The sequence below is a fragment of the Theropithecus gelada genome, chromosome 15 (genome assembly GCF_003255815.1).
Source record: "Theropithecus gelada isolate Dixy chromosome 15, Tgel_1.0, whole genome shotgun sequence".
Lineage (NCBI taxonomy): Eukaryota > Metazoa > Chordata > Mammalia > Primates > Cercopithecidae > Theropithecus > Theropithecus gelada.
The window spans coordinates 30,815,504-30,839,666 of NC_037683.1; the positions used below are offsets into that span (position 1 = coordinate 30,815,504).

The window sequence follows — 24,163 nt, forward strand, 5'->3', positions numbered from 1 at the left end:
CTGGTTAATTTCTGTAACATCCTACTTAACAGTTTTTAACATTTTATTTATTTATTTTTGGTATAACATATTGCAGAAAGAATCTCAGGGCACTTTTTTCATTTTTCCTTATTGTATACAACTTTACATGTTTTATGGTCAATTTTGTGAAGTTTATTCCTTCAAATATAAAGAATATTCTACACAGCTGAAAATGCTCTGGTTTATTTTCAGCAAGGTTTCTAACATTTCAACTTCTTTTAATCCACCTGAGCCTCAGTCACGGCCTGAGTTAATTTTAACCACAGTCACAATCTTTGATATTTAATTTAAAATGAACTTATATTCCAATAGAGAAACTGGTTACATAACATCACAACATCCCTTCTCTGCCTAAAATTCTTAGAATATCCAGAAGGGAGGCCAGCCATGGTGGCTGATGCCTGCAATCCTAGCACTTTGGGAAGACAAAGAGGGAGGATTGCTTGGGGCCGGGAGTTTCAGACCACCCTGGCCAACATAGTGAAACCCTGTCTGTATTTAAAAATAAAAAATAAAGAATATCCTGAGGGAACATTTTAGTTTCTGACTGGCCCTACCATGCTGACACTGAAGACTTAGGAAAGAGGACCTCCTTGACTTTGCCACAGGATAGCTAGCGTTCAGTTTCAGGAATATAAATGTACTACATACTCACAGGCCACAGAGTCAAAGCTGATGCAATTCCAATAACCAATAAGAGGCATTGTCACGAAATAAAATGAAATCTATGTCTTGGTAACCTCTGCCTCCCTCATATCTTCAGGCCATAACAGCTTGGCTTTTGCTACATCCAGGCTCTGCAGCCCCTCCTATGCCCATTCTAACTTAATAGATATAGTTAGTCCCTTTGTTAAAAAACAAACAAACAAACAAACAAAAAAACTCCAATTATCCTAATTTGATTGTGCCATCCGTTTTCTGCAGGAATCCAGGCTAATGAAAATACAGTTTTTAAATTTTGGTGCTCCACTCTGTGAAATATTTCAGGTGTTTAAAAGGATTAAGTAGATCCATGTAAATATGTAGTCATCTCCAGGACAACATATTATTAAGTAAAAAGAGCACAGTATAAGAAGTGTATAGAGTATGGCCCCATTTACGTAAAACAGACACATATATGTACATATAAGTATATTTGTGAGTATATAACCATATGTATATACACATATACATATATAATTTATATATGCAAACAAATGAGAAGCAGAAAGATGCATATCAAACAAGTTTTTTTTCTGTGAAAAGGAGTGGAAATTGTTGGAAGATTGTGAATGGGAGAGTTTCATATTTTGCTTTATTTTTCTTGTAATGTTTGAACTTTTGCAAGAGAAGACATTCCTGTATCATATGTGTAATTTTCTTTTAACTCATATGAGGGGGTTGGAGGAAGGCTTTACTTACCCTAGATCAGGGATCCCCAGCCCCCAAGCCATGGACCAGTACCGCTCCACACGTCCGTGGCCTATTCAGAACTGGCCACACAGCAGGAGGTGAGCAGCCAGCGAGTAAGCATTACCTCCTGAGCTCCACCTCCTATTATATTAGCAGCAGCATTACGTTTTCATAGGAGTACAAACTCTATTGTGAACTGCACATGTGAGGGATCTAGGTTGCACACTCCTTATGAGAATCGAATACCTGATGATCTGAGGTGGAACAGTTTCATCCTGAAACCATCCCTCCAACCCCAGTCTGTGGGGGAAAAAAAGTCTTCCATAAAACTAGTACCTGGTATCAAAAAGGTTAGATGACTGTATCAGTTAGAGATCAAAGCAAGAAACATAAACCACATTAGAACCAAATTAGAAAAAGATTTTAATACAAGGAATTAATGCTCATAAAATCATCAGAGACTGAGTGAATGCGTTTGGGACAGAAACTCCACGAACCAGTCTTCAGAACACCACAGACCCACCTGTGGAGATTCTAACTTTGCCATCATCAGAAGTCACGGGAAATGGGAGGCCATGATTGGGAGTTAAAAAGCCACCAACAGAGCAGTGGTCAGAGAGTCAGAAGCAGGATTAGGCAGCTACTACAGCCACCATGGCCTCTGGACATCTAAGAAGTTGATTTCTGAACCCTGAGTCTGGCTGCTACCACTGCTTGCCTCTAGCACAAACAGTACCCACAACCTTGCTTTCCACCAAAAAATAAGAAGAAAATAGCTTCTGTCTCATTCTGCCTTTCAAATTTCACCGGCATGCATCTAACTAGTAAAACGAAATTTGCATCCAGAACTCTAGCTGCAAGGGAGGCAAAGAAATCTTCACCACTTTTCCCTTCCAGGTTTTCCAGGATGGTAAAATGGAAGTTAGTTAGCAAAACCATTATTCAAGAGAGGGAAAGAGTTCAAGACATTTTCAGACACACAAAAACTAAAAGTTTACTAGCTACAGAATCTCTCTGAAGAAATTGCTAACGGATGTATTACAACAAGAAAAAAACCAGTGACTCATAAGAAAATGTGGGTTTTAAGAAGTGATTTAAATCATGCAAGAGCAGGGGTCAACAAACTTTTCCTGTAAAGGACAAGATGGAAAATATTTTCAGCTTTGCAGGCCATATGATCTCTGTCACAACTATTCAACTTTGCTGCTGTAGTGCAAAATCCAAGGACAACACAAAAACAGATGGGCAACCAGTTCCAATAAAACTTTATTTAAAAGAACAGGTGGAGGGCTAGATTTGGTCCATAGGGCATAGTTTGCTGATCCTGGGCTAAGAGGACCACTAGGCATAAATCCCTGAAAAGAACATTTCTGGAAAAGGAGAGGCTATAATTTTATTGAGAAATTGTATGGTGTGATTGGGGGAAGGCAATATGTAATCTGTGAGGCTTACATATAGTGTGCAATGGAAGTGGCAAAACACGAGCATGAAAAAGGAAGCTGAGGCCAGATCAAGTAGGATCTTGTGTTATAACTCAACAAACTGCTGTGGAGAGTCAAATAGGACAATTTTAAGGAGGATTTTGCCACAATCAAATGTGGCATTTAGAAAATATTTTTGGAGGTTGCACAAGAATAGGTTGGAAAGTCTAAAAGCAGGAAACCCAGGGTGAATGTCAGTAATGATAGGTTTTTCCAAAACTAGAGCCGTGGCTTTTAGAGAAAAAGGAAAGATCAAATTCAGGAAACACATTTTAGAGTTAGATCAACAGAAATAAGCGACTAGAAATGCATGAGCTATGATTTTAAGCAAACAATTCAAGATGCCATCAAGTGTCCTTAAGGTATGAACACAGCTGTCTGAAAAGACACCCAGGAGCTGACATTTATGGGCCACTGTTGTCACTGCTGCAGCTGTGGCTGCTGCCACTTCCTCTTCCCCTAGACCCACTACCAGCATCATGGTCGCCACCACTGCCAAAGACGATTCCAGAACAAAACAGAAGTAGAAGGGAGTTACTTCTTCCCTCCTCCCCTTCCATTTCCTGCAAATACTTCCCATTGGAAAAACTTAATTGGAAGTCAGCCAGCAATAGAACCTGGAAAATCTAGTTTCCATACATAGTAGAGCACAGAGAGATGGCAACAGGGGTGGAAGGAAATAAGGCCAATGGTCAGCATTAAAATGTTGACATCACTTCAAGCAGAACAGCCTTCTACCACCAGTAGCACCAGCACCTCTCAAAATGCCAGGCAAGAGAAAGTAGAGTTTGGCTCAGAGAGCTATATCTCAAAGATCACTGAAGACAGACTCCCCCGACAGCTCTCCCAGGAGAAAGCCACTCTACTATCCCTTCTGGCACCCCACAAGGTAAGTCTGGACCGACCACACACATTCTGTTATTTCTTTGCCAACCTTGAAACTCTAATCTTCAGTTTGGTTCTTTGACTCTGCTTCTGCCACTGGTCCTTACATCATCTGACCTTGGCATCATCTGGTATTTGACTTGATGCTTCAGGCTCTAGGCTGTAGTGAAATGTCAGAATGATGCTTAGTCCTCTTTAACAGCCTTTTTGTTCATTTCTTCATTTCTACTGAAAAGACACTTCCAGTGTATATTTTAATATTAACATCAAACTAATGGGAAATATTTATTTTTTATTTTGAAGGCAATGTCTGTGAAATACCAAAATGTATTTTTTGCTAATGTGGATGTGAACAATTCTCCGGTAAGAATCTTAAATCTTCCATGCACATACTCAAAATCCAAACGCATTGTAATGAATAGCACTGTCTCAGTAATTATTAATACATGATCAATTTAAAATCAAGTACAATTTCACATTTTTTCTGATAAGCTACAGTAAACTTCCTCATTACACTTGCATGTTTTGTATTACTTAAAAGAAAAAAAAAATTAGCAAAAAACGGTGAGCTCTCCTGATACCCCTCTCCCCTCTTATGCTGTGGCAGGCCTCACTAATCAATCCCAGCTTTCTTCACCACTTGCTCTGGGCTCTGCCGCAGAATCCTCCTCAGCAGAGTTGCTCTAGGGAGACAATAGAAATCTGGTAAAGTTGAGCTCAAGGTGAAAGATGGTTTTCATCCCTGTGATGGATTGTTCATCAATTTCTTTTTTTGGGGGGTGGGGTGTTGGGGGACGGAGTTTCACTCTTGTTGCCCAGGCTGGAGTGCAATGGCTCGATCTTGGCTCACCATAACCTCTGCCTACTGGGTTCAAGCAATTCTCCTGCCTCAGCCTCCCGAGTAGCTGAGATTACAGGCATGTGCCACCACACCCAGCTAATTTTGTATTTTTAGTAGAGATGGGGTTTCCCCATGTTGGTCAGGCTGGTCTTGAACTCCCAACCTCAGGTGATCCGCCCACCTCAGCCTCCCAAAGTGCTGGGATTACAGGTGTGAACCACCACATCTGGCCTTGTTAATCAATTTCTAAAACCTAACTCAGTGCCTTACAGACATCTTAATATATTTTGTTTTTCTCTTGCTATATCTTATGCTTTTTGTGTTTTGTTTGTTTGTTTGTTTGTTTTTTTGAAGCATCAAAAGAAATTCCCAGAAATCCCTTCTTCTTGTATCTGGAGACATCCTTCCTCATCCCATCCCCCCAAAAAATAATCAACCCTATGACCTCAAAGTGTATCTTATTAATACACACAATGTCTCTACAAAATTATTATTTTTAACATGTTAATTTATAATGATGAAAGATACCAACAGATGGCCTATCCACATGTTAGAATGCATTTGAGCTTTAGAATGAAAAAAGTGATATCTACCATTCTGCCCTTTAATGATTTTGTGACCCACTGTAGTTCAACCTGCATAAACTTCAGTTTCTTCATTTGTAAAACAGGATAATAATACTTAACCGAAGATAAAATGATATAAAATACATTAAATAAATGACATGGTGCCCAGAGCATAATAGAAGTTCCCTTTCTCCATTTCCTTCAAGCTTCATTAAAGTGTGAGTGTTTAATTGCCCTTTAGGATGAACCATAACCTATAAATTCAGAATACGCAGCTAGGATGACTATCTCTTTACCTTTTCTATATTCACAGAGTTGTGCAATCATCACTACAATCAATTTTAGAACACTTTCATCACTCCAAGAAGAAACACTGTACCCTTTAGTAGTTACACCAAATTCCCTCCATCCCCCACTCCCAAATCCTAGGCAACCATAAATCCACAGTAAGCAAAACAGATTTGCTATTCTGAACATTTCCTATGAAGGGAATCATAGAATATGTGGTCTTTAATCACTGGCTGCTTTCACTGCATACATTTTCAAGGTGCATTCATGTTATTGAATATATCAGTACTTTGGCCAGGCACAGTGGCTCACATCTGTAATTTCAGCACTTTGGGAGGCCCAGATTGGTGGATCGCTTGAGGCCACGAGTTCAAGACCAGCCTGGCCAATGTGGCGAACCCCCATCTCTATTAAAAATACAAAAATTGGCCGGTCGTGATGATGCATGCCTGTAATCCCAGCTACTTGGGAGGCTGAGGCAGGAGAATCGCTTGAACTCGGGAGGCAGAGGTTGCGGTGAGCCCAGATCGTGCCATTGCACTCCAGCCAGAGCAACAAGAGCAAAACTCCATCCCCCCCCTAAAAAAATGGTATAAACATTAGTGTACAAATTTTTCTGTAAACAAAATTTCCATTTCCCTTGGGTTTATATCCAGGATTGGAATTTTGTGGTAATATGGTAACTCTGTGTTTAACTTTCTGAGGAACTGACCAACTGTTTTCTAAAGCAGTTGCGCCGGGCGCGGTGGCTCAAGCCTGTAATCCCAGCACTTTGGGAGGCCGAGACGGGCGGATCACGAGGTCAGGAGATCGAGACCATCCTGGCTAACACAATGAAACCCCGTCTCTACTAAAAATACAAAAAAATTAGCCGGGCGTGGTGGCGGCGCCTGTAGTCCCAGCTACTTGGGAGGCTGAGGCAGGAGAATGGCGGGAACCTGGGAGGCGGAGCTTGCAGTGAGCCGAGATCGCACCACTGCACTCCAGCCTGGGCGACAGAGCGAGACTCCGCCTCAAAATAAATAAATAAATAAATAAATAAATAAATAAATAAAGCAGTTGCACCATTTTACATTCTCATCAGCAATGTATGGGAGTTCTGATTTTTCCACATCCTTGCCAAGTTGTATTATTGTCTGGCTTTTTGATTAGAGCTCATTGTCTTTTAAGGTAAAACAAAATGCATAATTGTCTAATGGTAATTTATGTATCAGTTGTTATCATTGTGTGGTCATGAAAAATTATAATACAGTGTGTGTTCAGGTGTGTGTGCGTGTGTGTGTGTGTGCGCGCACGTGCTGTGAGTACCAGGGCAAGAGATTTAATGCCAATAAAATGATTGGTATATTAGAGAGAGATGTCCAGTTCTGTTGATCCTGTGGGTGACTAATTTTCTTTTGACTCCTAAACAAGAAAAACAAAAACTAACATTTGAAAGTAGTTTGGAATAGATTAAAACAATTGGGATTCTGGCATATTTTATCATATTTTGGCTCCAAATCTTTCACAAAGATGGGCAGTGAAGGACTTAAAAGAAAGACATGTATAAGCCTTACTTAAAATGCTAGATCAGGATGCATTCCACATTTCAAGTAGAGTTATAAAGATTTGTTTACTCTTTTCTATTTTTGCAATAAGCTCTTCTGATATTGAGTTCCACTGGGGCCCCTCTGTACTGTTTCACAAGGTCCTTCAAACGCACCTCATTTTGTTATTAAGCATCTATTCTGTTGTGGCCTCCATCTCTTACCCACCTTCCGGTTCTATGGGATGAAAAAGCCCAGGAATGCTGTAACAACCATTTTCTATCAATCATTTCATGTCAATCATTGTGACATTCCTGGAGGAATGTTAGAAAGTTCACAGCAGTAGAGTCTGTAAAGTGTCAGGTGTCCTTGGAATTTTAGACATGCCTCCTGAGAAGTTACCAAATAACATGCTTGGTACAGGGAGAGGACAGAAATACTGTAACTTCATGCCATTTCTTTGCTTTCCCAGGAGCTGGCTGAAACTTGTCACATCAAAACAATACCCACATTTCAGATGTTCAAGAAAAGCCAGAAGGTATGTTTCCATGGTAACCAGCAGGGTTGAGTTAGATTATAGAACCATCAGAACCCCTCAAAAAAGCCTGGCTATCCTAGGTGGATGAAATAACTACATTTATTTTTAATGCTTAGCAATATAATTATTTGCATATAAGTATGTTGTACTTTACATACAACAACTTTACATACAACTTTACAAAGGGTTAAAACATGTATGACTTATTAATAAATCTCCCCATTCAGACCATCTGAGGTATCCAAGTCCATAAGTATTTTCCCACTGCTATCTCTACACTGGGGCAAAACTATCAAGAAAGACTCTTTCAGAGAAAGACATTCTGAAATTCTCACACAAATGTATACAAGTTGTAAACAACATTTGAGAAAATGCTAACCAAAAGCTATCACAAAGCAATATTGCCCAGTGATTGAGCACACAGGCTCGGGATTCAGGTTCCCATGGTTCACATACTGCTTCTAGCACTTCCTAGCTGTAGGGCCATGAATAGTGTATTTAATCTGTTTATATCTTAGTTTCCCTATTTATACATGGATCATAATAAATTTTCCCCTCATAGGGTTGGTGTGATAATTAAATGAATTAACATGACAGGTGTTTAGACCCACCCTGGCATTAAATGCTTACTGTGTTATGTTAGTTATCTTAAAAATATTAATGGAATAAAATGTCTAAAATACTCAGCAAGTTATGAAACTAGCACTTTGTTCTTTTTTTGGCAGGGTTGGTGGGGGACAGAGTCTTGCAACGTCACCCAGGCTGGAGAACAGTGGCATGATCTCGCGATCTCAGCTCACTGCAACCTCCACCTCCTGGGTTCAGGCTATTTTCCTACTTCAGCCTCCCGAATAGCTGGGATTACAGGCAAGAATCACCACGTCCAGCTAATTTTTGTACCATGTTGGCCAGGCTGGTCTCAAACTCCTAGCCTCAAGTGATCCACCCACCTTGGCCTCCCAAAGTGCTGGGATTACAGGCATGTGCCACCGCGCCTGGTGGAAACTAGAACTTTCTTATATGGCCAGGGCCATTGGCAATTTTCCATACTTTTCGAAAGGTGATTTTGCAAACATATGTAGGAGACACAAAACGTTTATTCCATTTTACACAATTACCCCATTCCTGGGAACTTTTGCTACAGAAATACCTCAAGGAAAAAAAAAACAGCTAAGTATATAATGATATTTGTAGCACTATATCTAATTTTAAAAAATGAAAGCAATCTCAATGTCTTTAAGTAAAAAGATTAAGTGAATTCTGATACATCTACTCCATGAAATAGGATGCAAGTAAAACAAAGTTATAAAGAATAATTTAAAGGAAAATTCATGCTTAAGCTTTGTAAAGATTATGTCTGCAGTGTAAAGAATGAAAACATTGGATATGCTAGCTGCAGAATTTTATTTTCAATGTCTAAGTATTTTCTGTAATATAGCTAGTACAATATATTTAAATTATTTTTTTAAATAACACTACACATTCCCTCAATTGGATTTTTACTTGACAACTAAAGTTATTTAACATATGCTCCCTCAACTTACCTGACTTAGATGTCCAGTTGTCTACATACCATCTTTTATTATATTCTCCTTCACTCCCATCTCAGAAATGAGAATGCTTCTTCCTTTCAAAATCAGTTTCATCCATGCAGCTTGATTGCGTTCCCTACCTTCTGCTTCAGGCCTCTATCCATCAGCTACTCTCTTTAAAACTTGGAGTTTAGACACCTCTTTTTGGCACCCAGCATCCATTCTCTATTAATAGTACTCTGATTTTCCTCCCAGGAACCACTCCCTTTAGTATTCTTATCCCATGTGCTTTCTTAGGCCTCCATCTCCAGGCCTTCACCAACCAGTGAACTCCATCCCCATCAGAAATGGACCCTTGACTCCAGTCAAGCCAATCCAAGTCAAACCAGAGCTAATTTCAGGACTTTGCTTAAGCAGCTAGGTAAATAACCTTCTCTTTTGATATCACTGGATTTGAATTTGGGAAGATATGAGTCCAAAGCAAACAGCTTGTCACCATATAAAACCTGAAAATGAATCCACCATACAGAAGAAAACAGAGTCAAGCCAAGAGGTACTAATAGCATTGACTGCACCCTGAATCTATCCATGCCTGAAGCCTACACTACCCCATAGATTCTTCAGCTATATAAACTCTGGGTTGGTTTCTCTGTCACTTGCAACCAAAAAAATTCTGATGAATATATCTGGTGTTCTCCTAGGCTACTCTCCTTCATTTCATGGTGTAATTGTCAAAAGAGTAGAATATATTTACAGTTTCTAATTCTCATTTTCCACTCATTCCCTCATCTATCTATCTGTCCTCCTAAAGTCACCAAGGATCTCCCTGCACCTAATTTAAATAGCCATTTCTCAATTCTTGATTCCTTTGTTACACAGAAGTACCATTAACTAATGAGCTTCTATATTCTGGAAACTTTCTTCTCTTTTGACTTTATCTCTCATCCCTCCCTATGCTCTCCTCTGGCTTGCCTCCTGTTAACAGTCAAATATATCCATTTTGGATATCTATCTTTTTGGTTCAATCCATTTCCCATTCTACCTCTATCCTTTAGCAATGTCATTCCTACTTCTAGTTCCAGCTATAACTACTTTTTTACTGAGACAATTGCAATGCCCTCTCCTTACCCTCAACTTAGCACCATAGCTCTGTTTTCGTCTCCAGATTTGTGCACAGCTTCCTGTATAGCATCCCTTTTTTTAACATGTGATGCCCTCCCCCTCCATTGTCTATATAATCTAGGCTAAACCATTGTATTTAAGGCTGGCATTCAAGTTTCTTCATAATTTTGACCCAATCTACTGCTCCAAGCTGTTCTCTGTTTAACTCAGATCTTGATGTATTTTTCTCATACTAGTCCAAGCACCTGAAGGAGGTCATGTCTGATTTGAAAGCTCAGTGTCTAGAAGAATCCCAAGTGGATAGAAAATACTCATCATGTGTGTGATGAATGAGTGAATGAATTAATGAATTAATGCTTCTGTTTTTTCCCTGTATCCCACTGCCAGCTCAGCCTCACCTCCTGATTCTGTCCTGGTACCAATCTGATTCAGGGCAAGTTTCTCTCCAGTTCAGTATAATTTTCTGGTTTTATTCCTTCTGCTACTGATATTGTTTAGTGGCTGCTACCACTCAATAGTTTTTACTCCATTCTATGATGACACGAGACTCTGAGTTCTCAACTGATTATGTGTCTAAGCTCTTGAACCAATCCAAGCTATGCTTTTGAGGAAGGGCATGGCCCTGCTTGGTCTCAATTCTGTATGGAGATGGAAGTGCCCTCAATAAGCTGGGGAGAGAGGATACTTATAAAACATTATATCTTAACTGGTCTCTAATGGATACATATCTCTTTTGAATTGATAGAGCCTGCATTGCAGGGATCACTAAAGATCTCAAATCTGAATTTTCTGCCAGGCAGCTATTAGAAAACAAATTGAACTGAATGGCTGGCACTGTCATTAAGATGATTTACACTTCCATATTCTAATTCCAGGGTCACCCAACAAGCCTCTTATTATAATGTGGATACTCATATCTAAAGAAGTTTTGTTGAGGATTCAATTTCTCATTGAATATTAGTAACTTATCATCCTGGTTATGAAGTTTAAAAAAAAAGAAACTTGGACCATTTATGTCACATTATACAAACGAGGCTACTTCTAAACGTTGTGTACATTGTAATCATATCTTTGACAGACTCATACCTGGATCAATTTAGATATCATTAGAAAACCTCCAGAAAAATTTGTAATACTGACTCCATTTGACAAAGAATATCAATTTTCTATGCAAAAGACACAAAAACAAGGAGGAGATCCTAAAGAGAGAGTATTACAAATTGTTTACCTCTTGTGACTCACCCTGCAGGATTTGGTATCTGAGCAGCACTTCTGCATTGCCTCCAGAGCTGCAGTTATGCCATGACACCTCTGAAACTCTCCCCTGCTCCTACCTCACAGTGACCTGCAAGGAAAGTCACTAGAACCAGAGGAGGCAGGTTTGGATAGCCAGCCAAAAAGACATGTTCCTATACATTTTTATTTTATTTTATTTTTCGTAGAACTGACTAGGAAGGTGTCCCTGAACATCCACTGTTTTCCTGATGGGTCAAGAAAAATCAAATGCACTTTTTTGAGGAGCACCTCCATAAATGTGCTCCTCTCTTTTATCTGGGACAGCACAACTGAAAACTGACTTATTGAAGCAGTTAAATACTGTGTGTATTTTATTATTTTAAAAAATAAAACCTAGAGTACAGTTCCTACCAAGGCTTCTTACAAGAAATGTCTTACATTTCTGGTAAAACATCTGGCAAAAAGCCACTTGTCCATTATACCCTTTTAAATGTACATTGTATAAAAAGCTTTACGATAATTTCTCCCAGAACACAAGAGTTAGGAGAATACTCACCTCCCTTGAAAACATGGCTCTCTTCTCTTCGTTGGATCAGAAAAATTAGGCAATCCCTTGGGCTTCTCTTTTTGCCATTGCTGCCAAGAATCTCAGGATTGCCTCCTCTGCTCAAACACAGTAATCTCCCTTACCAGCAGTTTCCTGGCACTCCCTATCAGCCACCCCCACACTGCAACATCCTTGAATGGTTTCATTATTTTTTCTTGCCCTTGATTCTAGCTCATTTCAATTATTTTCAAAGTATATAAAACATCAATAAAATAGAACTTGAAAAAAACTAAAACAAATGAAGCTATATACAATGACCTAGGACCATGGCAGATTATGGGCATTCCCTGGTTGCTGAAGTTTTCATGCAGAGATTGAACATCTGGCAGGGATGCAATATAAGCAGTGGCTGAAGTTATGTCATAGTTCTAGGGCAAAGAAGAGCCTAAGCAAATTCCACGTAATAAATAAGGGGAGCTTGTTCCTTCCTGCTGTACTCCTTAGTGTTTTTATCTAGGACATCACACCATGTTTCAGGAAGATTAATTGTGGTGAATAAGATCATTCTTGTGGTTTCTTCCAGATGAGGAACCCAAAACTTTGTCTGGTTTTTGTAACCAGAATAAACTGTATTATCTTGTAAGTTGTTCATAAATTGGATTTATAGACCCTCTTAAAATCTAATAAAGGCTATGAACTGTCTCCACCCAGACAAAAGAACATAGGCACATAAACTAAAATGTGCAGCTAATACTAGGATATTCAGTGACCCTCTGAAGCCTATCAATGGGTCCTCAAAGTGAATAACTTTGGTTGTAGACCCATTGTATTAATCTGTTCTCATGCTGCTAATAAAGACATACCTGAGACTAGGTAATTTATAAAGGAAAGAGGTTTAATTGATTCACAGCTCCACATGGCCAGGGAGGCCTCACAATCATGGTGGAAGGCAAAGGAGAAGCAAAGGGATGTCTTATATGATGGCAGGCAAGAGGGTGTGTGCAGGGGAACTCCCCTTTATAAAACCATCGGACTCTCATAAGACTTATTCACTATCACGAGAATAGCGCAGGAAAGACCCGCCCGCATGATTCAATTACCTCCCACCGGGTCCCTCGCATGACACATGGGAATTATGGGAGCTCCAATTCAAGATGAGATTTGGATGGGGGCACAGTCAAACCATATCACTCATGGCTGGTGTATGTCTATGGAGTAGGGAAAGAGAAACCAAGAATTAGCAAGTTTGGGGCAACTGCTTAAATATAAGCCAGCCATCAAAAGTTGACTCCATCTTTCATTCTTTGATTATAGAATAAAATAGTTTCCCAAAGCACTTAGGTTCACTCGTAAGAGAGATGGGATATGATACATAGATGCTACTAAACAAATTAGTCACAAATGAATAATTCAGAAAAACCCATCTGCTACACTGAGCTATCACATAAAGTGGGAGGAAGCTTGTGCCCTTATGTTTATGAACTGCAGGGCTCTTGCTGAGATTATGAAAGTCATTTCAACAGCACGCTCCTTAAAGTAGGTACAGGAATTAAAAGAGTCTCAAGTAGGTGATACCATGGTATGCTAGTAAATTTTTTACCCCAGTCCCTACCCTGTTCTTCTCCTCTGAATTTTAAGTTGTTGAAATATAGGAGTGATTTGTTTGGTGATTCACCAGAAGGACTTACAAGACCCAACCACAAGTTATATTTATGGCTAAGATTTAGTACAGCAAAGAACTGGAAGCAAGGGTCACACACTCCGTGTCTTCAAGGGCCAAGTAGGGACATTAAGGTGAAATGATACTTTTGAGGAAGGCGTTGGTGCCTGGAGAATCACGTTCCCAAATTCTCTCTGTTCAACTTCATAAAACACAGTGTTTGATCCATGTCCCAAAAGAGCATCTTCAGCAAGTTTTTGGCATCTATAGAGTCAGACAACTGCAGATTGAGCCCCAGGTCTGCCTCTAATTAGTGACAATGTATCATAACCACCTGCTTAGTTTCCTTCTCTGTGAAATGGGGACACCACCTATCTTTAAACGACTGTTGGGAAAATTTGTGATATTGTATCTAAAGTGCCTAGCACTGGATTTGGTAAATACTAGAAGATGTAGCTATATGAGTCCCAGGATCTAGCTGTGCACACCCATCTCTTTGAAAATGTATAAATAAATAGAAATTTAGAAATAAAGTTCATGAGAGACCTCTAAGGCTCTTTGAATAACTACGACATCCATTTAAGCTAAGTCATCTTAGCATTCAGGAGTTGCCTACCCAATGATATTTAACCTGTCAAGGACTGTGTTACACACAGAGATGTTCTGCATGAGAAAAAAAAGAAACGTCTCACGTACAGGACTCTGAAGGGTGCAGATCCCTAAAAGGGGTTCCTATCAGCTCCATAAACAGCTGATGCACTGGTAGAGATTGACTGGAGGAAGGCAAGAACTAAGTGAGATGGAACAAAAGTGGGCAAAGTGTAGTGACTACTTAGAAACATCTAGCAACCTTTAGCACCATTGCTAAACATGCTGCTCTCTGCTTTGACAATTTGATAATTTGAAAGTCTCATGTGTGTCTCTTCCCCTGGACAGGGATTAGGGTGCAGCAAGCAAGTCAGGATATGACAAGTGTATGATTAAATCTTACCATTATTTAAATTTTTGATATTTAAGATTTTGATATTTTGTTCATCATGGATGTTTTGCATTGGGTTTTAATACTTTCATATAATACTTATTAAAATAACATTTATCTTGATTACTGAGTTTTTGGCAGCTACCCCTTAAATTTTTTACCCCAGTCCCTACCCTGTTCTTCTCCTCTGAATTTTAAGTTGCTGAAATATAGGAGTGATTTGTTTGGTCATTCACCAGAAGGACTTACAAGACCCAACCACAAGTTATATTCATAACTAAGGTTTAGTACAGCAAAGAATACAGATTAAGAGCAGCAGAAAAAAGGAAAAAATATATATATGCATTGATGGAGTCCAGATAGGTCCAGCAGAGGCTTCTGATGTCTTTCCTTGTCAGACACATAGGAATGCCCTCTCTCTAGCAATGAACTTCAGGTATCTATGTGGTATGGCCCTACTTAGGGACACCACTTTGAGCTCTTTGTGGAAATAGGGGAGTAGTTGTCACATACACATATCTTGTGCAACCACTGCTACACAACAGGACATGGCAATAGAAACTCAGAACCCCAACAATAAAACCAGGGGCATATCATCAATATTGATGTATATGCAAAGCAAGTTGACATGCCAGCATGGCATGGTCCATCCCTCCAGGAATATATAACAAAGTCATTAATCACTGACACAAAGAACACTTGCAGTGCCAAATTTCTGGGGGGGGTGGTGAAGGGTCAAACATAGTCCTCTTGGAGACACACAAGAAGAAAACAACCAGACCTGCTGCATTAACTCTTTTCTCCCAAGGAGTCATGTGGCTAATCACAATAACACCTTTAGTATAAGTAGTCAGGATGCCTCTACACTGAGCTCACTGAAGAATGTGACTGGGATCTATGTCAACAGACTTCCTACTATTCTCTTAAAGCCTAGATGTTAAGTTGGCCCACCTGTGGGAGAATCTGGGGTTACAAAGCAGAAACTTACCTGTGCAGGTAAAAGAGGTATTGTTGCTTTGCACAACTGTCAAGCCCCAAAAGTGAGGATAGAGTATGATGGCCTTCCAGATCTATCTGGGCAGGTTTAGGGCCCACTTCCCATGTGTTGTGCAGAAAGACAGTGGGAAGAGAGCATACCTGTCCCTTGAGCAGAGCATCCCCCAAAAGGAGAGAGGATAGGCACAAGTTCATTCCTTTGTGTCAGCTTAACAGATAAGCTCACCTCTAAACATGGGGAGAAGTAAGTGAAGGGATATAGGAAACAGGCATATTTTCTCAATACTGAGCATTTGAGCAGATTTTCCCGTGGAAACATGAGAACAAGTATATGAGCCACTGAAGGAAATGGCCCCCAAACCATGTTTATCCCTGAGAATAAAGTTTCGCCTCACACTTCCAGTAACGGGAAAAATGACATCTTCTCTGGCCAGAGTCCAAAATCAGTTTCCCTGTTCAAGGTGTGGCTTGAGGTGAATTCCTACGACATTAGATGCACACACTTTTGCCCTTCCACAGAAAGCCACATTGTACTGAGTACCTGGCTCTTAGGCAGTTGCATGAAGCCTCAACAACTTCAGTTGATGGCATAGAATAAGAGTTGGTGAACATTTCAAGGGACAAATCCGACCCTCCACTTGTTTTGGTAAATAAGCTTTCACTGGAACACAGCCATGCCCATTTGTTTATGAATTGTCACTAGCTGCTTTAGCGTTACAACAGCAAGTTTGAGTAGTTGCAACAGAGACCAAATGGCCTGCAAAGCTTAAAACTGGTATTATCTGACCCTTCACAAAAAAGGCTTGTCAACCCCTAACACAGAAGAATAGCACTCTTGCATTATTTATGCCACCAATGCTCAAAGAATCAGATCTGTAAGCATAGCTTCTAAATCAGCTACAAGAAAATGAAAGTAAATTTGTATTTTTCTGATATCGCACTATTAGAACAAGTTGAGGAGGAGGCCAGTATAGATAAGGAAAAAAATTAACATTGTTTTTATAGGCTCTTGTTCTTGAATTCAAGTGCATATAAATTCAAGCTACTTGCTTGATTTTTATTTGGTTCCTCCAAAAACTTTAATCAAGCCTCTTGCAGTTGCAAAGCCTGCCTTGAGTCTTGTGAAAGTCAAAGGGGAAGTGTCCAAATAACCTGCAACGTGATGCAGCTGGCTCTGGGGAACAGATGGGTGGGGAGGAGTCAGAGAAAGGGACCCGGATAGGATCAAACAGTAATTAACGTTGCCCATCTCTCCACAGAAGGTAGAGGAATTTTAAAAATTTTTATTAGACATATCCTTTCCATCTTATTCATACCATTTAATGCTTTAATAAACTCCTCTTTCAAAAAACAGAGAATATCATTATAAATCATAAAATTATATTGTACAGGCCAGGCACAATGGCTCACACCTATAATCTCAGCACTTTGGGAGGCTGAGGCAGGCAGATCACTTGAGGTCAGGTGTTCGAGACCAGCCTAGCCAACATGGTGAAACCCCATCTCTTCTAAAAATGCAAAAAAAAAAAATAGCCAAGTGTGGTGGCATATGTCTATAATCCCAGCTACTCAGGAGTCTGAGGCAGGAGAATCACTTCGACCCAGGAGGCGGAGGTTGCAGTGAGCCAAGATCGTACCACTGCACTCCAGCCTGAGTGACAGAGCAAGACTCTGTCTCAAAAAAAAAAAAATTATATTGTACATACACTTCTACAGCCTGCCCTCCCAACCCCCTCCCCACCGCCAAAAAAAAGCCTGCATAGTGGAAGGCTTCTGTAGTCCCAGCTACTTGGCAGGCTGAGGCAGGAGGATCAAAACCAAAATTGCATATCAACTGGTCAACGTATTTTGTTACAATTATCCTTTGAGTGTGTCATTATTCAGACTCTAAAGTCTAATTGGTACTCTCAGAAGTCCATTTGTGAGGAGGGGACCACTGTCTCCAGCCCCTTCACATTTTGCAGCAGCAATATTAGAATTTTTGTAGGTGATGAATGTTTTTGGCATTAAAAAAATTGCCCCTGGGCCGGGTGCAGTGGCTCACACCTGTAATCCCAGCACTTTGGGAGGCTGAGGCGGGTGGATCACCTGAGGTCAGGAGTTCGAGACTAGCCTGGACAACATGGCAAAACCCTGTCTCTACTAAAAATACAAAAATTAGCTGGGCATGGTGGCGGGTGCCTGTAATCCCAGCTACTCGAGAGGCTGAGGCAGGAGAATCACTTGAACCCAGCAGGCAGAGGTTGCAGGGAGCCAAGATCATGCCATTGTACACCAGCCTGAGCAACAAGAGCAAAATTCCATCTCAAAAACAAAACAAAACAAAACAAAACCTGCCTCTGGGCAAATGCAGGGGATAGGAGGGTTTACTTTATTATTTTATTTTTGTGGATGTTTGAAAATGTTCATAATAAAAGACTTAGAAACTGATCACTGAGCTTAGCCAGTTCTATTATGTATGGACAACCACACCCCATTCTCTTGGTCTCAGCAAGCCAGAGCTTGTAATCTTCATTAGCAGTTATTACTAGGGTTGTGCATGAGAAGTGAGGAAAGAGAAGTAAACTCGCTGCCTTAATACTTCAGAGTGGAGCACACCTTTGAGAGGCATAACCCGGCATCAGAATAAAATGAGAAAACAATGTGAACCCTGAATATCTGAGACACGTCTCAGTTAATTTAGAAAGTTTATTTTGCCAAGTTTGAGGATGCCCACCTGTGACACAGTCTCAGGAGTTCCTGATGACATGTGCCCAGGTGGTCAGAGCACAGCTTGGTTTTTTACATTTTAGGGAGACATGAGACATCAATCAACATATGTAAGATGAATATTGGTTCGGTCCAGAAAGGTAGGACAACTCAAAGCGGGGAGGGGGCTTCCAGGTCATAGGCAGACAAAAGACAAATGGTTGCATTATTTGAATTTCTGATTAGCCTCTCCAAACAAATGGTTGCATTATTTGAATTTCTGATTAGCCTCTCCAAGGGAGACAATCAGATATGCATTTATCTCAGTGAGCAGAGGGGTGACTTTGAATAGAATGGGAGGCAGTTTGCCCCTAAGCAGTTCCCAGCTTGACTTTTCCCTTTAGCTTAGTGATTTTGGGGTCCCAAGATTTATTTTCTTTTCACATTTACCCCCTTTTTATTTAAAAATCTCTTGGAGAAATCATTTTAGAAGAAAATGAGTCTCTGGTCTCAGGCTTCGTCTGATATCTCATGGCTAGGATGGTTTACTGCTTGACAGGTAGGTACCAAGTTATTAGGAAAGTTTGTTTTCAGCGGCTTGTGAAGTCTCACATCCTATGAAAAGAAAATAGGGGGAAGAAGGGAGAAGAACAACAGCAAAGAGAAGAACAATCCTGGAAAATTTGTATAGGCCATATTACTCCATTTGGGTTGTTTGTTTGTTTGTTTTGAGACGGAGTTTTGCTCTTGTCACCCAGGCTGGAGTGCAGTGGCACGGTTTCAGCTCACTGCAACCTCCACCTCCTGGTACAAGTGATTCTCCTGCCTCAGCCTCCCAAGTAGCTGGGATTACAGGCATGTGCCACCACACCCAGCTAATTTTTGTATTTTTAGTAGAGACAGGGTTTTGCCATGTTGGCCAGGCTGGTCTCGAATTCCTAACCTCAGGTGATCTGCCCACCTCAGCCTCGCAAAGTGCTGGGATTACAGGTATGACCACTGTGTCCAGCCTAAGTCATATTACTCTGAAGTCCACACATGGACTTCAGAAAGTGGCTTATGTACGTAAATAGATTGCTGTTATTTTCTTCTGAAGTTTAAATTGTCTAGCTTCAGTTTGCAGGGCTTTGAAAAAGCACAGCTTAGTTTTCAGTGACTCCAAATTAGGAAAAATGGGGGGAAAAGAGAAGAAAAAAATTGAAACATTATTTTGAAGACTTGTAGGGCCAGGCATGGTGGCTCACACCTGTAATCCCAGCACTTTGGGAGGCCAAAGCGAGCAGATCACCTGAGGTCAGGAGTTTGAGATCAGCTTGGCCAATATGGTGAAACCCTGTCTCTACCCAAAATACAAAAATTAGCTGGATGAGGGGGCAGGCACCTGTAATCCTAGCTACTTGGGAGGTTGAGGCAGTAGAATCGCTTGAATCCGGGAGAAAGAGGTTGCAGTGAGCTGAGACTACAAGATCATGACACTGAACTCCAGCTTGGACAACAGCGAGACTCTGTCTCAAAAACAAAACAAAACAAAATAAAAAGACTTGTAGCCAACAGAAGTTAGAATTCAGTCCAAACTGCAGAAAACAGTATAAATGGGAAAACATTAGGCAAGACTAGAATCTAACAACAATCGTACTATATTTTTTGAAACATAATTTTCTCTCTCCAGGTTCCCATTTTTACTAAAGACAAATCATGATAGAACTGATTTGCTTTATTATACTTGGACTGAGTATTTGTATACAGTGCAGCAAGAATAATTTTTTTTACATAGGCTTTTAAATTGACTTTGATGGAACTTTGTTCCATAGAAAGAATCTCAGATAAGACTTTCTAAAAGCTGAGCCCAGCCATAGATGGATTTGTACCATCAAATGCCTATGGGTTGGGGGAATTCCTCTCCTCTTGAGGTTCCAAGATAAATTTGGGGCTCCTGGGTCTGTCAGAAGGTGGCATTCTTTACTTACACAGGTCAGTAATCCTGTACAGGAACTGTGTAGACAAGGTATGAGGCCAGTTTTCCCAAGAGACTTTTATTGTTTCCATAAGTCAAATTTGATTCCTTAAGGGAAAGCACACCATTCCAAAGCCTTTGTAAAATAACCAGTTTCTCCAATTGTGTCCTGTTACAAATGAAAACAGGTTCTTATTGCACTTATGCCATAACTGTATTGCCATAAGTTAAGAATACTCACAAATAGTTTTCAAATTCTGGAGAAATCAGGTAGAGAAAAACAAATATGCTCCAAATGTTGTTCATAGGAGTATACTAAATTGTTAAAAGCTGTCAATAGAGCAAAAGTTTCCTTGACGCCTTAAAACAATACAAAGGATCAGCAACATTTTAAGAAAAAATCAAAAATATTACTTCAGTTTTTTTTGTTTTTTTTTTTTTAGTTCAGTCCATGCAGATAACTCCTGTTCTGCTTGATATTCATGAATATTTCAGCTCTCCCTGGAGAACTGCTTGAACCTGGGAGGCAGAGGTTGCAGTGAGCTGAGATAGCACCATTGCACTCCAGCCTGAGCAACAAGAGTGAAATTTCATCTCAAAAAAAATGTTACATTAGGTTACTATATCCATATATATATATACACACACACACACACACATATATATAACAGGGGTGTGTGTGTGTGTGTGTATATATATATATGTCTTTATTTTTGTAACTTTCTTTATATCGCTCTTATTTCCTGGTTTCTTTTACCTTGTTTTATACATAATCTTTAAATAAGCTTTGAATTAGACAAAATTTGTTCACCTTTTTAAAAAGGACACACTTCTTTTCTTTAAGAAAGAATGTTTTCCTACAACATATTTTTATTGAAAAATACCCAAATAATGAAATATCTATTATTTAATTTAATATAACTTTAGATTCTAAATTATGATGAGTTTGTCTACAAGTATTTTTCCCATTGTATTTACCTAATTATTTTAATCATTTACCTAGATTATTTATGTAAACTACGATAGTCATCATTTAAAGTTATGGAACAACCATTGCAAAATTATAACTGAGACAGTGAAAAAGATCTGACCTAACTGAATCTATCGTGCTTCTAACCTCCAAGTTGTCTTTGTTCATTCCTGGGCAGAGGCCGAACTAACTTTGGGAGGAACTTAGTTTCTAGTTTAGCTTTGAAACAAAGATGATAACAGTCCTTTCCTAAAACAAACCTTACTGCCTGTGGACTAGACTGCCTGAAGCCAAAATATTAGAAGTTACTAAATTGAAGATGTAACTATTTTCATTAAACCAAGATCAATGTCTTATTTATTAAAATTACACAAGCAAAGATCATTCTGTTTTGGGCTGGGTTTATAGTTTTGTAACCCCTATGCCAACTTTTGACACTTTACAGTGTTTAGCAGGGATAAGTATGAAATTGCTTGATTAATAAATGCAAACAAAAATGTATGCTGCCAATTCTTAAGACATTTCTAATATTATGTTTTCAATAATTTTAAAGCTGGCTTATTTATTAAAGATTTTACTGAAGTTACATAAACTTGAAAAAGCATTTGACTAGTCTTTTATTTTTTCCTGATAAAGTATTTGATTCAAGCGCTTTTATTTTCTTAAGCCAATTAATTAGAGCTCTTTTATATTTTTTCAGGAATGAAACATTGTGGAACATAACACATAAATACATAGATGTATTAGGCATGCCAATAGAAGTATATCTTGTAGATTCATAAAGACCCTTTTTTTCCCTATCTTAGACTTTCAAATTCTTGATAACCTGTTTCACTACCCTAGACAATTGTCAGCTAAATCGCCTTACATTTGCATAGTAAAGGAAACAACTCAGGTGAAAATCAGCAAAATTTACATCATAAGTATGGAGAGAAAATGTCTGGTGTGCTACAGGGAAATTAAAATGGATTTAATTACCAATTAAGCAACAAATTATAGAAATTATAAAGACCTTTCCAATATACACACACACACACACACACACACAAAGATCCTATAACTTAGGAACTCTATAGTTTGCAGATAGACCCTACGACTCTTTTTTCCTTAATGTGAATGTGCACAAAGACCATATTACTTCCATTTCCCATAAATTCTGGCAAGTAGAGGTGCCATAAAACCTACGGAGTGCTTGAAAGGGGAGTCACTCTCTTATTTTCTTCTCGTTCTTAGATTATTGGTTTCCCACTTTCTTTTTCTTAATAAAAGGAACTGAGATTATTAATAAGGAACTTAGATTATTGGTTTCCCACTTCTTTTTCTTAATAAAAGGAATTGAGCTGTGGCCTAGAGTTTTTGTGTGATGAGTCGATGTGTGTTGCTTGTAAGCAGGACTCTACAGTGTGTCACCACTGAGTTGTTTCTACCCTCATACATGCCTCAGTTTCTCTCTCCAGAGGTCTATTATCTCTGAGAGGGCTCAAACACTGGGTAATCAGCCCTTACATGTGTTTCCTGGACGAGCCTTTTTTAAAATTAATTTTTGGGCCAGGAGCAGTGGCTCATGCCTATACTCCCAGCACCTTGGGAGGTCGAGATGCGCAGATCACCTGAGGTCAGGCGTTCAAGCCCAGCCTGGTCAACATGGTAAAACTCCATCTCTACTAAAAATACAAAAATTAGCCAGGCATGGTGGTGCATGCCTGTCATTCCAGCTATTAGGGAGGCGGAGGCAGGAGAATTGCTTGAACATGGGAGACAGAGGTTGCAGTGAGCTGAGATCATGCCACTGTACTCCAACCTGGCTGACAGAGCAAGACTCCATCTCAAATAAATGAATAAAATTAATTTTTGTTAGGGATTTTCCTGTAAGGTTGCTGCACATTGTGGGAGGTCAAGCCCCCAGACACCTCGGTCAAGGCCTCGGTCACCCGGGGGCACCTTTCAGCTGGAAGGAGCAAATATTGTTTCTCTTCAGAGCTAAGAAAATTCAGTCTCTTATGCAAATACACACAGACAAGCCAAATCAAGATTAATTTTCAGAGAAAAAGCAATGGAGAAGATCCTTTAGAATGCATATCTGAACTAGAATTAGGATCCTTAAACAACAACTGCCTAGGAGAAAAAATAAAATAACAGCCAAGACCACTTCCTATAAACTGTGCTCAGCCATCCCTAACTTTGTAGTTCTCGTTCGCCATTACACACGCCAAGGTCAAAACCTCTCACAGTACAAGGTCATCTCTGGTACCCACAAAGTCAAAGAGGTGGGGTCATGCAATACAGGAAAATAGAGCTTTAGACCTAAGAAGAATCGGCCCATGACTCTTGAAACTCCATGAAGAAAATAGAACACCTCAAAAGGGGTGAGTGGCACCTTTGTTCTGAACTCTTTAAAGAGGTTCAAATCATTAGAAGCCTTCTCTAGATTTTTTTAGTACTGCAGGTGGCAAAGAGGAAGGAGGTATGTGGTAGAAGAAAAGTAAATGAAAGAACTTTTTTTTTTAAAAGACAGGAAGCAAACACAGAAACCAAGTGCATGGTTTTCTGTTTTCCCGCTTTTGCAGCTGTGAGGAATTTTAGCCAAATTAGAGAGGCCTTGTTACCCATAATTTGGAATTCTCACTCAGATTTGAACAAGTCAGGTAGAGTAGGTCAAAGCTGATGGGAGAAAGAAAAGAACAAACAACAGCAACAAAACAACAATGTGATCTCTGAGCACACTAATGGTAAAGAGAAATTAAGATCAGTTGGTTGTTAACTTTAGCCGAGACAAAACCCAAATTCAGCTACTCACCTAGGGTTGGGTCTTGGGCTGAAGAAGCAGGAAAAAAAATCAAACTTGTCTTCCCTGTTGGTATAGCAGGACGAGCGGCAGACAAAACTCCTCAGACACTGAGTTAAAGAAGAAAGGGGTTTATTTGGCCGGGGGCATCGGCAA

The 24,163-nt window shown here is 39.6% G+C and overlaps 1 protein-coding gene across 6 annotated transcripts in view; it reads left to right on the forward strand.

The window, feature by feature from the left end:
- TXNDC8 (thioredoxin domain containing 8) overlaps positions 1-24,163 on the forward strand; it is a 34,718-nt gene that overhangs the window by 5,164 nt on the left and 5,391 nt on the right. For 3 of the 6 annotated variants that reach the window (XM_025360232.1, XM_025360229.1, XM_025360228.1), the window contains exons 3-4: positions 4,083-4,142; positions 7,473-7,538. In XM_025360232.1, the coding sequence (XP_025216017.1) occupies positions 4,083-4,142; positions 7,473-7,538 (126 nt within the window). Of the gene's footprint in view, positions 1-4,082; positions 4,143-7,472; positions 7,539-9,367; positions 10,896-24,163 lie in introns of those variants that run through there. The other 3 variants (XM_025360233.1, XM_025360231.1, XM_025360230.1) reach the window with 2 other exon arrangements.